The sequence below is a fragment of the Pleurodeles waltl genome, chromosome 5 (genome assembly GCF_031143425.1).
Source record: "Pleurodeles waltl isolate 20211129_DDA chromosome 5, aPleWal1.hap1.20221129, whole genome shotgun sequence".
NCBI classification, from domain to species: domain Eukaryota; kingdom Metazoa; phylum Chordata; class Amphibia; order Caudata; family Salamandridae; genus Pleurodeles; species Pleurodeles waltl.
In genome coordinates, this window is record NC_090444.1 from 29093516 (window position 1) to 29107527 (window position 14012).

The 14012-nt window shown below is 48.7% G+C and overlaps 1 protein-coding gene across 2 annotated transcripts in view; it reads right to left on the reverse strand.

Annotated features, from left to right (window-relative positions):
* The window catches only part of LOC138295311 (NXPE family member 4-like), a 237565-nt gene that overhangs the window by 108366 nt on the left and 115187 nt on the right, over window positions 1-14012 (reverse strand). For both annotated transcript variants that reach the window (XM_069233527.1, XM_069233528.1), the window contains one exon: window positions 9207-9312. In XM_069233527.1, coding sequence (XP_069089628.1) covers window positions 9207-9312 — 106 coding nt within the window. The remainder of the gene's footprint in view (window positions 1-9206; window positions 9313-14012) is intronic.

Genomic DNA, 14012 nt, shown 5'->3' on the forward strand with positions numbered 1-14012 from the left:
AGGCTCCTTACTGTAAAAGAAAATGATGCTAATAATTTCCAAGTTCTTAAGAATGCACTCCTGGATGGTTATGGCTTAACCACTGAACAGTACAGGATAAAGTTCAGAGAGACCAAAAAGGAGTCTTCACAAGACTGGGTTGATTTTATTGACCATTCAGTGAAGGCCTTGGAGGGGTGGTTACATGGCAGTAAAGTTACTGATTATGAAAGCCTGTATAACACAATCCTGAGAGAGCATATACTTAATAATTGTGTGTCTGATTTGTTGCACCAGTACCTGGTAGACTCTGATCTGACCTCTCCCCAAGAATTGGGAAAGAAGGCAGACAAATGGGTCAGAACAAGGGTGAACAGAAAAGTTCATACAGGGGGTGACAAAGATGGCAATAAGAAGAAAGATGGTGAAAAATCTCAAGATAAGCATGGGGATAAGGGTAAAACCAAAGATCCCACTTCAAATCTTAAACACTCTTCAGAGGGTGGGGATAAAACAAATTCTTCCTCTTCTTCTCAACCTACACACATTAAAAAGCCTTGGTGCTTTGTGTGTAAAAACAGAGGCCATAGGCCAGGGGATAAGTCCTGTCCAGGTAAACCCCCTGAGCCTACCACCACTAATACATCAAGCTCTAGTGCCCCTAGCAGTAGTGGTACTAGTGGTGGGACTGCTGCCAACAGTCAAGTTAAGGGTGTAGTTGGGTTCACTTATGGGTCCATCATAGAAACTGGGGTAGTCAGTCCCAAGACAGTTTCTGTCACACCTAGTGGCATTGGCCTTGCCACACTGGCTGCTTGTCCCCTTACAATGGATAAGTACAGGCAGACAGTTTCAATAAATGGTGCTGAGGTCTTGGCCTACAGGGACACAGGTGCCAGTTTCACTTTGGTGACTGAAAACCTAGTGCCTCCTGAACAACACATCATTGGACAACAGTATAAGATTATTGATGTCCATAACTCCACTAAGTTTCTTCCCTTAGCTATAATTCAGTTTAGTTGGGGTGGAGTTACTGGCCCTAAGCAGGTGGTGGTATCACCTAGCTTACCTGTAGACTGTCTCTTAGGTAATGACCTAGAGGCCTCAGGTTGGGCTGATGTAGAGTTTTATGCCCATGCAGCCATGCTGGGCATCCCTGAGGAATTGTTCCCTCTCATTTCAAGTGAAATGAAAAAACAAAGGAGAGAAGGCCTGAAAACTCAGGATCCCTCTCCATCAACAGGTAAAAAGGGTATCACAGTATCCCCTAACCACCCTACCATTCAGGATACCATTCCTGTGGTGGGAGAAACCTCTCCTGGGGTGGCACCTGTTCCAAGGGAATCATCAGCTGGCAAAGCTAGACTCCCTGAGGTGGAAGTACCTCTCTGTGGGATAACTAACATTGGTGAGAAAAACAGCACCATTTTAGTTAACATGGAGCATCCCTCCAACCCTCCCAGAGAAACTTTAGTGCAGAAACTCTGCACTGCCTCACAACACTTAGGACAGCATCCCTGCCCTAGTGTGGAGCTGATAGGACAGCATCCCTGCCCTGCTCCAACCCAAGAGAAACAGCATCCCTGTTCTCTCTTCCAGCCATATGGACAAAGTTTTTGCCCAGCTATGGCTTTTCTGAGACAGCATCCCTGTCTGGCATTTCCATCACTACAAATAGGTTCAGTGGACAATTCCCACTGCTCTAAACTAAAACTTACTGATAGAAACTCTGAAAATACATCTTCACATTGTTGCTTAGCTAAAAAACTTCAAACAGGGTGGTTTACATCCCCACAGGGAAGTAACCATATAGTGGATGATAAAGGGAGTAACCAGTCTATTGCAGAGCTACTCTCTACTTATCACCACTTAGACAATAAAGTCTCAACTGGCCAAGGTTAGCCTTATTGTCCTTCGTTTGGGGGGGGGTTGTGTGAGAAAGTAGCCTCTTTCTAGCCTTGTTACCCCCACTTTTGGCCTGTTTGTGAGTGTATGTCAGGATGTTTGTCACTGTTTTCACTGTCTCACTGGGATCCTGATGGCTAGGCCCCAGTGCTCATAGTGAAAACACTATGTTTTCAGTATGTTTGTTATGTGTCACTGGGACCCTGCTAGTCAGGACCCCAGTGCTCATAAGGTTGTGGCCTATATGTATGTGTCACTGGGACCCTGTCACACAGGGCCCCAGTGCTCATAGGTGTGCATGTATGTGTTCCCTGTGTGGTGCCTAACTGTCTCACTGAGGCTCTGCTAACCAGAACCTCAGTGGTTATGCTCTCTCATTACTTTCAAATTGTCACTAACAGGCTAGTGACCAATTTTACCAATTCACATTGGCTTACTGGAACACCCTTATAATTCCCTAGTATATGGTACTGAGGTACCCAGGGTATTGGGGTTCCAGGAGATCCCTATGGGCTGCAGCATTTCTTTTGCCACCCATAGGGAGCTCTGACAATTCTTACACAGGCCTGCCACTGCAGCCTGAGTGAAATAACGTCCACGTTATTTCACAGCCATTTTACACTGCACTTAAGTAACTTATAAGTCACCTATATGTCTAACCTTTACCTGGTAAAGGTTAGGTGCAAAGTTACTTAGTGTGAGGGCACCCTGGCACTAGCCAAGGTGCCCCCACATTGTTCAGAGCCAATTCACTGAACTTTGTGAGTGCGGGGACACCATTACACGCGTGCACTACATATAGGTCACTACCTATATGTAGCTTCACCATGGTAACTCCGAAAATGGCCATGTAACATGTCTATGATCATGGAATTGCCCCCTCTATGCCATCCTGGCATTGTTGGTACAATTCCATGATCCCAGTGGTCTGTAGCACAGACCCTGGTACTGCCAGACTGCCCTTCCTGAGGTTTCACTGCAGCTGCTGCCAACCCCTCAGACAGGCAGCTGCCCTCCTGGGGTCCAGCCAGGCCTGGCCCAGGATGGCAGAACAAAGAACTTCCTCTGAGAGAGGGTGTGACACCCTCTCCCTTTGGAAAATGGTGTGAAGGCAGGGGAGGAGTAGCCTCCCCCAGCCTCTGGAAATGCTTTGTTGGGCACAGATGTGCCCAATTCTGCATAAGCCAGTATACACCGGTTCAGGGACCCCTTAGCCCCTGCTCTGGCGCGAAACTGGACAAAGGAAAGGGGAGTGACCACTCCCCTGACCTGCACCTCCCCTGGGAGGTGTCCAGAGCTCCTCCAGTGTGCTCCAGACCTCTGCCATCTTGGAAACAGAGGTGCTGCTGGCACACTGGACTGCTCTGAGTGGCCAGTGCCACCAGGTGACGTCAGAGACTCCTGCTGATAGGCTCCTTCAGGTGTTAGTAGCCTTTCCTCTCTCCTAGGTAGCCAAACCCTCTTTTCTGGCTATTTAGGGTCTCTGTCTCTGGGGAAACTTTAGATAACGAATGCATGAGCTCAGCCGAGTTCCTCTGCATCTCTCTCTTCACCTTCTGATAAGGAAACGACCGCTGACCGCGCTGGAAGCCTGCAAACCTGCAACATAGTAGCAAAGACGACTACTGCAACTCTGTAACGCTGATCCTGCCGTCTTCTCGACTGTTTTCCTGCTTGTGCATGCTGTGGGGGTAGCCTGCCTCCTCTCTGCACCAGAAGCTCCGAAGAAATCTCCTGTGGGTCGACGGAATCTTCCCCCTGCAACCGCAGGCACCAAAAAGCTGCATTACCGGTCCCTTGGGTCTCCTCTCAGCACGACGAGCGAGGTCCCTCGAATCCAGCGACGCTGTCCAAGTGACCCCCACAGTCCAGTGACTCTTCAGCCCAAGTTTGGTGGAGGTAAGTCCTTGCCTCACCTCGCTGGGCTGCATTGCTGGGAACCGCGACTTTGCAGCTACTCCGGCCCCTGTGCACTTCCGGCGGAAAACCTTTGTGCACAGCCAAGCCTGGGTCCATGGCACTCTAACCTGCATTGCACGACTTTCTAAGTTGGTCTCCGGCGACGTGGGACTCCTTTGTGCAACTTTGGCGAGCACCGTTTCACGCATCCTCGTAGTGCCTGTTTCTGGCACTTCTCCGGGTGCTACCTGCTTCAGTGAGGGCTCTTTTTCTTGCTCGACGTCCCCTCTCTCTTCAGGTCCAATTTGCGACCTCCTGGTCCCTCCTGGGCCCCAGCAGCGTCCAAAAACGCCAAACGCACGATTTGCGCCTAGCAAGGCTTGTTGGCGTCCTTTCGGCGGGAAAACACTTCTGCACGACTCTCCACGGCAAGAGGGATCAGTTCACCAAAGGGGAAGTCTCTAGCCCTTTTCGTTCCTGCAGAAACCTCAGCTTCTTCTGTCCAGTAGAAGCTTCTTTGCACCCGCAGCTGGCATTTCCTGGGCATCTGCCCATCTCCGACTTGCTTGTGACTTTTGGACTTGGTCCCCTTGTTCCACAGGTACCCTAGATTGGAAATCCACAGTTGTTGCATTGCTGGTTTGTGTCTTTCCTGCATTATTCCTCTAACACGACTACTTTGTCCTTAGGGGAACTTTAGTGCACTTTGCACTCACTTTTCAGGGTCTTGGGGAGGGTTATTTTTCTAACTCTCACTATTTTCTAATAGTCCCAGCGACCCTCTACAAGGTCACATAGGTTTGGGGTCCATTCGTGGTTCGCATTCCACTTTTGGAGTATATGGTTTGTGTTGCCCCTATCCCTATGTTTCCCCATTGCATCCTATTGTAACTATACATTGTTTGCACTGTTTTCTAAGACTATACTGCATATTTTTGCTATTGTGTATATATATCTTGTGTATATTTCCTATCCTCTCACTGAGGGTACACTCTAAGATACTTTGGCATATTGTCATAAAAATAAAGTACCTTTATTTTCAGTATAACTGTGTATTGTGTTTTCTTATGATATTGTGCATATGACACTAAGTGGTACTGTAGTAGCTTCACACGTCTCCTAGTTCAGCCTAAGCTGCTCTGCTAAGCTACCATTATCTATCAGCCTAAGCTGCTAGACACCCTATACACTAATAAGGGATAACTGGGCCTGGTGCAAGGTGCAAGTACCCCTTGGTACTCACTACAAGCCTGTCCAGCCTCCTACACTTGCCCCCTGTTCTGAAGTCTCAGGGCCATCAAAGACTTCCTCTGCCTGCACCTGGACTCTCTGCTGAGACTCCTATCCTGCCAAGTGGTGGCTAATCCAATCCCTGGGTCCTTGAAAGGAGAAACTGGTGTAAAAACCAAGAAATAACAAGTAAACGGACTTCGGACAAATCTGGACCAACACCGCTGCCGAATCCCGTAACGCCACCTGCAACCGAAGCCGCGGCGACCCCGTTGCAATTACGTCGGAGTCGCTGCACCACATTATCGCTGGATATCGACCCTGACGAACATGCGTGGATCCAACGTTCGCACCAATGCTGCCTCCTCTCCACTGCTCCGCAACAAGGACCCAACTCCTCTTCATAAGGCCTCCGCTCCTTCGCTCTGCAGCACCAGAACCCACGCTGCCTTGGATCCAGCAACGCCACGATCCCCTATTCCATGCACTGGCTTGTTTCCTCCATTTTCACAAGGTACTGTACCTGTTCTACTCCGTGACCTGCGCCACTAGGGTCACATTGTTGGGAACGACTCCAGCATGATGCCATGATTTCACCTCCTCGAAGCATTTGTGTTTCTAAGCGCTAGTTTTGTGTTTAATCTTTAAAAATTCATAACTTTGCTTGTGTATGCTGGATTTTTGTAATTTCAATCTAATTTCATTCATATAAATATTTACTATTTTTCTAAACCAGTGTGGTGTTCATTTTGTAGTGTTTCACTGTATTACTGTGTGTGTTGTTACAAATAGTTTACACATTGGCTCTGGGTTAAGCCTGCCTGCTGGTGCCAAGCTACCAAGGGGGTTAGTGGGGGGTTAACCTGGTGTGTTTCTCCTTTGCCCTGTCTAGATTGAGGGTCCTTGCTTGGACAGGGGATAACCTGACTGCCAATCAAGGATCCCACTTCTAAAGGTGCCTAAATGAAAAATATATGACAGCTGTATCCCCATTCCTTTGATAGTAGAGGGCCTGTAGTCATATACAGCATAAAGTTAGTGTGTGCACGTGTGAGTGAGTAGAAGGGAAATAGAGCACGCTCTGTAGGCAAGCGTGGTTGTGCATGTGGAAAGACATATAAGGCACCATTTTCAATCAAGCAAAGTTTGTGGCGCATGTAATACTCTGTGATAAACAAGGTAAAGGCTGAGCAGTTCTGATGTGCATTGGAGATGCACATTTCAAAGTAGATCGTGGCAAGCCAAACCCTGTGGCAAAAATATATTCCGAATAGATTATGCACCAGTAGATGTCTGGGCACATGCCAACGCTAAATTAGGACTATAGACAGATTCTGTGTAATGAGGTGATTTATAAGTTGTGGATGTTTATTTCCAGAGCATTGCTGAAGGCTTTTAGGCATTGTAGATTGTTGAATAACGGAAAACGAGGGGTGTCCCTGGGTTCAATGTAACCACACAAATTAGGGAAAGGTTAAATAAGCCCCAATCATATTTCATCATGCGTCTCTATCCTGCCTGTTTAGTTTACCTAAGTTATGGCCAGCTGACTGACAACTGGTAAGTTGTACCTAAAATACCAAGGCCCATATTTATACTTTTTTAGCGCCACATTTGCGCTGCTTTTCAGGCAAAAACGCCTGAAACTTACAAAATACAATTGTATTTTGCAAGTTTGTGCTGCTTTTAAGTAAAAAAAATGAAGTAAATGCGGCACTATAAAAGTATGAATATGGGCCCAAGTCCTGTAAAGCCTGCGACCCGAAGCTGGAACTCTGTATCCGCCGCTGTGCCGGAACCTTACGCCGGGACCGGTTCGGGCTGCTGTTCAGTGGGGTGAGGAGGGCTCGGCTCATGCTCGGCTCCTGTATCATTCACTCAAGATATTCAAAGAGTGATTCCAGCTCCCTGCTCCTTCGTTCCCTGGAGAAGAAACACTCAAGGTCATTTCCTTGTGTAGCTTTCTCCAGCTGACAAGAGAATGGGACATTTCCTTCTTAGCATTCCTGAGCTGCACAAATGACAAACTGTGCGTGAGTCTGCTTCACAGTCCCTGCAAATGGAGCACAGACCCTGCACTAACACCCAGGCACTGGCCGTGCTGACACCATTCAATCACTTCTGACTTTTATACCATCAAAAAGACACATAGAAGCTGTGCTATGTGCTCCACATGTCAGTCTCCTGTATGTATGTATGTGTTCCTTACATATCACAAACCTAGTGTGCTGCACGGGCCAGTGACATGAAGGGAAAGCTGAGACATGGGAGTGAAGTGACCAGTCACTGAGAGTTCTTTAGGGACAGGAGTCTTCAGCTGTGGTGCTGATGGACACAGGGATGATGTCCCAGATGCTGGGTGCATAGATGGAGGAGGGCTGTTGTCTTGTTTTTCATGTTTACCCTTCGGCATCGCTGGCCTGATGGGCTCTTGGCTGCAGTTGTGCAGAGATGGTGAGTGGGAGAGCCAGGTGGCAGAGGTAAGGCACAGAATGTCACACTGCGCACACACTCAACCCCGAGACAGCGGGAGTGTTGACCTTCAGGACCAGGAACTCCCCCTGGGACTCCACCTGGTGGCCTTCAGAGCTTTGACCAACATCCACACCAACCAACCATGCACGAATCCTGGGGATCATCCTAGACGACAAACTCAACATGCAGCACAGGTGAACGCACTTACCTCCTTTTACACACTCTACATGCTCGGCCCTTTCTGCACAAAAACAATCCTGCACGCAACGCAGGCTCCCTTGCATCATGGCGCAAGAGTGCCTGCAATGACGCTGGGTTGTCAAGTAATGTAAAGTCTGGCGTTTGGTGCCTTTTGCAGAATGTTGGCAAGTAATCCTGTGTATCATCTGCATACTGATGGACAAGGATCCCGGCATTTTAGAGTAGTACCCCAAGACGGTCTATGTGCAGATTACAAAGAGTGGGTGCAAGTACATGGACTAGGGGTGCCCCTGTGACAGGCAAACCAAAGTAGCACAGGACTCGCCAGTTTTAATTTCTCTGCTAGGCTGTCATCTTGGTGCACCAATCACATTTAGGAGGAAAACACATTTAGTTGCAAAGTCATATTGAGGAACCGCCCTTGGTGCAAAGGCAATAAGAGTGCCTCTTTGTAGAAGGAGCCTCTCTTGCTACCTTAGTCCCCAGTAATTCTCCACGGTGGGGAGGGGCCACTATGGATTGTTTGTACAGCTTCTGCTTACTTCCAAGCTGGATCTGTGAAGGATGGCCTTGTAGCTTTAACCCCAGAAGCAGACCTGGGAAATGGAAATGTCCTTCCTGTTGTCAAAATTAGGCCATGGTGTAGTTTGCGTAGTTCTGCTACGCGGAACTGCGCAAAGTGCTGAAAAAACTCCACCACGCTATGTGGAGTTCTGTGAGCAGCAGAGTTTGGGTAAGTTGCACTGATCGCACTGTTTCTCAGTGCCAGGAGTTTTCTGCCGCTCAAGTAGATTTTCTACTCGAGCAGCAGCTTCCTCCACATGAGCGGTAGCGACCTGCCAAGACCATTTGTGCTCAGAAATCTCGCTCGCCAACTTAGTGATTTCTCTCGCCAACTTAACATTAACGAGCCTCCAGAGAGAAAAATCTCCTCTCTGCAGCACTTCGCAGAGTTTTTCAGAACCCACCCCAGTCAAAATGGAGTTTGAGAATCAAAACGTAGTAATCCACATGCACATCACATTACCGGAAGGAAGATGCTACTCAGCTGCATGGTAATGGTGCCGGACCACTCCATGGAAGAGGTTCAACTTACAAAGTATAGCCAGTACATATGCCCCTCGCAAGAGAGGACAGAGAGAGCACAGAGAAAGGGCAAAGAAAGGTCCCCACTTGGAGAATTAAGCCAAATAACTTAAGAAACCATCTGCATTACATACTAGTGGAGCAGAGAACGCAAGGCGGAACAGGATCAATTTCAGGCAGATGAAAGGCAGAATGAGAAAACAGGAAGGGACACAGTAAATGGCTTTCGGTCCCCAGTTTGTATAGCTCCTCTTGAAAGTTGATCCCTGACATCTCAACAAGAGGACCTGCCCTGGTCTCTGTCCATCCCTGCGTGTCCAATCTGGGGGAGCATGCTTTGGAATTGCTAGCATGTGTGCACCGCTGGTGCAGCATATTCATGAGCACACTTCAGGCAGTGCCCAGAATGTCCTGTGATCATCAACCCCTACCTGAAGGACTCTTTGATGGATACCAAAACTGAGCAGGATAGTTCCACCGGCCACCATCAGCAGGAGCACCTTATACTGCATTTTCATTGTTAACATCTTCATGTTCCTGGGGAAGGGAAGAGGAAGCAGAAAAGAAGACTTTAAATACATTTTGTGTCTTGTAGGCAGCAAACTAAGAAACACACCAGATGCATTGATTATATTTCTGAAATGTGATCACGTGAACATGGGGTATATTTCCAGGGAATTCCTCCAGCAGCAGAAGTTGAGTTTAGCCACTGACCACCGTCCGTGTTCCAGGTCTGCACAGATGGTGGCTCTGTAGGGTCTGTGCCCCACTCTGAGGGCACATAATAATCATGTGTGTGTGCTGAGGCCTTCCTGTGATGTATGCAAGATGCAGAGCAGCTGCTCTGTACAACATACCTTATGTACCTTCTTTTTGAAGATAAAGATTCTGTTCACCTCCCCAGACTGTAGAGAATTGATAGTGGGATCTTTGTTTTCTCATAGTCAAAAGATACCCAGCTTATCTTTTCTTTCTCTGCTGGCTCCTCTAAAAATATTATAAAATTTTAGCGGTGAAGGCTGGCAATGGTCAGATGGATGGAAGATAACTGCCTAAAATGGAACATGAGTAAAACAGAGATCCTACTGTTTGACAAACATTCTCAGTCTTGTGGAAATCTGTGGTGACCAGACAGTCTGGGCCCCCCACACCTAAATCCTCAGTGAAAAATCTTGGCATAATACTGGACAATGGACAAAGGCCCTCATTATGACTTCAGCGGTCTTTTCAGAAGACTGCAAGAGCCACGGGTGCCAGAAGATCGCCAGTGCTGGCGGGCTTCGACCACCATATTATGAGTACTGAAGGATTTCTTTAACAATTTGGGCAGAAATCCTCAAGTAGTCGTGTTGGCGGTCAGAGGCGCATGGGCGGTTCCACCACCGGCCCGCCCTGCCAAAAGGACTCCACCAGCTGTATAATGACCTGTAATACGGCCTGGCGGTGTCCTGATGGCGGGGCGCTGCCGGCGGTGGAAGCACCTGTTCCCCTTCCCTGCTGGACGACCTCCTCACCGGACAAGGTAAGTCGATCGTCGGACAGGGGAGGGGGTGGGAGGGTGTTTGGTGTTGTGTGTGCGTGTGTGAGTGAGTGTTGTCTGCGTGTCTGAATGTAAGTATGGGTGTTTGAATGCGTGTTTGAATGCATGTGTGTATGAGTGTGTGTATGGGTGTTTGAATGCGTGTATGATTGTTGAAATTAGTGCATGTTGGAATGTTTGTGTGAATGCGAGTATGGATGTGTGTGAGTGAATGCGTGGATGTAAGTGTAGGTGAATTGGTGTATGCGGGGTGCTTGTGTGTGTATGTAGGGAGGGGTAGTGGGGGTGCTGTTCTGGACAGGGGTGAGGGAGGGTCGGTATGGAAGGGGGGGTCAGGGGGTTTTGGGTTTGCAGGGGGGGTTGGGTGAGTCATCTGCCGGTGACAGGAAAGACATTTCCTGTTACTGGTAGCCTTTCCTCTAGGGTTTTCATGCTGGTGCTACCGCTGCAGAAACTCTGGCGGGAAGCCGACTCATTATAGCGCTGGCAGTCTTCAGTGGACCACCGGGTCAGAGATGCTAATCTCTAGCCCGGCTGTCCAACCGCCCTGGTGGTAGAAGTGGGGATGTGGGGGGTTGGCAGAGGCCAACCTGCCACACTCATAATGTGGCGGTCTTCACCGCCGGTCCATCGACGGTGAGACCGCCACTGCAGCCCTGGTAGTCTTCGGACTACCAGGGTCAAAATGAGGGCATTCGTCTCAGGAAACAAGTAGGCACTCTGGGAAGCACTTGTTTTGGTCTACTGAGAAGAATGAAACCTATCACTGGCCTATTTCAACCTGATATTCAATAGTTCCCTATTCAATCTCTTATTTTATTCCCCATAGACTGCGGCCACATCCTCTATGTAGGTTGCCAGAAATCTGTCCTAAAGAGGCTACAGTCAGTCCAAAACGTGGTGGCCAGATTGTTGTTTTCCCTCCCAAAGTTTTGCCCTGTTTTGGGGCTTCTTCTCAAGCTCCACTGGCTGCCGTTGGAGAGGCTAATTCAATTCAAAGCTCTTAGCATGGCTCATAGGTTCATGAACGCTAAAGGTGCTCCCTTCCTGTCTGATTCTATGTGACCTTATCTCTCAACCAGAGCACTTCGCTCGGCTGAGCTAAATCTGGCGGGTACTTCCTGGTTCTATAGGAAATGTGTTGGTGGCCGCTCTTTTCTAGTTTTAACTCCCGCCCCCTGGAACAGTTTGGCCTCTCGAGCTACGAAATATCCACAATCATTTTAATTTCAGAAAAAAGCTCAAAACCTGACTTTTCATCTGTTAGGATGTTCTATTACCTTTGCTGCTCTTTTGGTGAGGTACTCTAGTCCCGTGGTCAGCGCTGGGAAGCCCAGTTGAACCAACATAACATAACACAACATAACATATAGTTAGGAGCTGCAGCCTGGGCCTTGAGTCAAGGGTGAGAGGTGACTGATTTCTTAGAGGGGTAATGGAGATGCACGTGCAAGTTTTCAAAGACCCCAAGAGAGACAAATGGATGCTACTGCAATGAAACAGAGTGAGACCTGCATCCTTGCACTAAGGGTAAGGCCCACAGCCCCAACGTGTCCCCACAGCATGGGAACTGGACTGACATCTGGGGTTCAGGGTCAAACAGCAACCAATCAACAAATACCGAAAGAAGACCATCACGGTTAAAGAATACCGCATATTCATTATTGTGACCTGGGGTGGGCACCTAGGTTGTATTGGTGATCCAAGCATCAAGATCCCCAGGGCTAGCGCGGTGACTCCAACATAACATCCATTGAGCTAGTGCTCGCACTACCAAGACTTCCCGGAGGTTGTAGCTGCCAGTTCTTGTAGCATGAACCACAACCCCTTCAACTGGGGTGGGCAAAGACAGCAACATCCTCATCTGGGGTGGCATGGGAAGATCACAGCACCCGGAGGAGGTCTGTTCCCACTGACAATGATGTCTGCCCTGCTGCCCGCTTCGAAACAAATTCACAAACTCTTCATGGTGGGATTGTACCTGAGATAGGTAGGAGCTTGTGCCTCTATTTGTGGTGCAGAGGAATTGAATAGGAAATATAGGGATTCCCACATAGTACCAAGGTGCAATGCCGATTGTTATGAGCCAGTGTCTCCAATTTACCATGGGTACTGTAGGAAAATGGCTCCTTGTTGCAGTTACCCTCACACTTTTTGCCTGATATTGTTGCTGTCTTGACTGAGAAGTGTGCTGGAACCCTGCTAATCAGGCCCCAGCACCAGTGTTCTTTCACCTAAAATGTACCATTGTTTCCACAATTGGCACACCCCTGGCACAAAGATAAGTCCCTTGTAAAAGTTACCAGTGGTACCAAGGGCCTTCTGACCAGGGAAGGTCCCTAAGGGCTGCAGCATATGTTGTGCCACCCTAAGGGACCCCTCAAATAACACATGCACACTGCCATTGCAGATTGTGTGTCTTGGTGGGGAGAAAAAAGGCAAAGTCAACATGGCATCCCCCCCAGGATGCCATGCACACAAAATGCTGCCTGTGGCATAGGTGAGTCACCGCTCTAGCAGGCCTTACAGCCCTAAGGCAGGGTGCACTATACCACAGGTGAGGGCATAGCTGCATGAGCAATATGCCCCTACAGTGTCTAAGTCTATTCTTAGACATTGTGAGTACAGTTGTGGCCATATTAAGTATATGGTCTGGGAGTTTGTCAAAAAACAAACTCCACAGCTCCATAATGGCCACACTAAATACTGGGAAGTTTGGTATCAAAGTTCTCAGAATAATAAACCCACACTGATGCCAGTGTTGGATTTATTAAAAAATGCACACAGATGGCATCTTAGAGATGCCCCCTGTATTTTACCCAATTGTTCAGTGCAGGACTGACTGGTCTGTGCCAGCCTGCTGCTGAGAGACGAGTTTCTGACCCCATGTGGTGATGGCCTTTGTGCTCTCTGAGGACAGAAACAAAAGCCTGCTCTGGGTGGAGGTGCTTCTCACCTCCCCCCTGCAGGAACTGTAACACCTAGCAGTGAGCCTCAAAGGCTCAGGCTTCGTGTTACAATGCCCCAGGGCACTCCAGCTAGTGGAGATGACCGCCCCTTGGACACAGCCCTACTTTTGGCGGCAAGTCTGGGGAGATAATGAGAAAAACAAGGAGGAGTCACCCCCTCAGCCAGGTCCACCCCTAAGCTGATGTGACCCCCTCCTTAGAAAATCCTCCATCTTGGTTTGGGGGATTTAGCCCAATAGGGATAGGAATGTGCTCCCCTCCCCAAAGGGAGGGAGCACAAGGAGGGTGTAGCCACCCTCAAGGACAGTAGCCATCGGCTACTGCCCTGTGACCGTAACACACCCCTAAATTCAGTATTTAGGGGTGACCCTGAACCCAAGACTTCAGATTTCCTGATGACCTAAAGAAGAAGAAGGAGTGCTGACCTGAAAGCCTGGCAGAAAAGACGGATACAACAACTGACTTGGCCCCAGCCCTACCGGCCTGTCTCCAGACTCAAAGAACCTGCAACAGTGATGCATCTGGTGAGACCAGCGACCTCTGTCAACTCAGAGGACTGCCCTGCACCCCAAAGGACCAAGAAACTCCTGTGGACAGCGGATCTATCCAAACAACAAGGAAGAAACCATCTTCAAAGGGACTCTCATCTCACTCCTGAAGGATTAGTGCCCAAAACTCTGCGCCCGACGCCCCCGGCTCATGTCCAGAGAAACCAACACTGCAGTGAG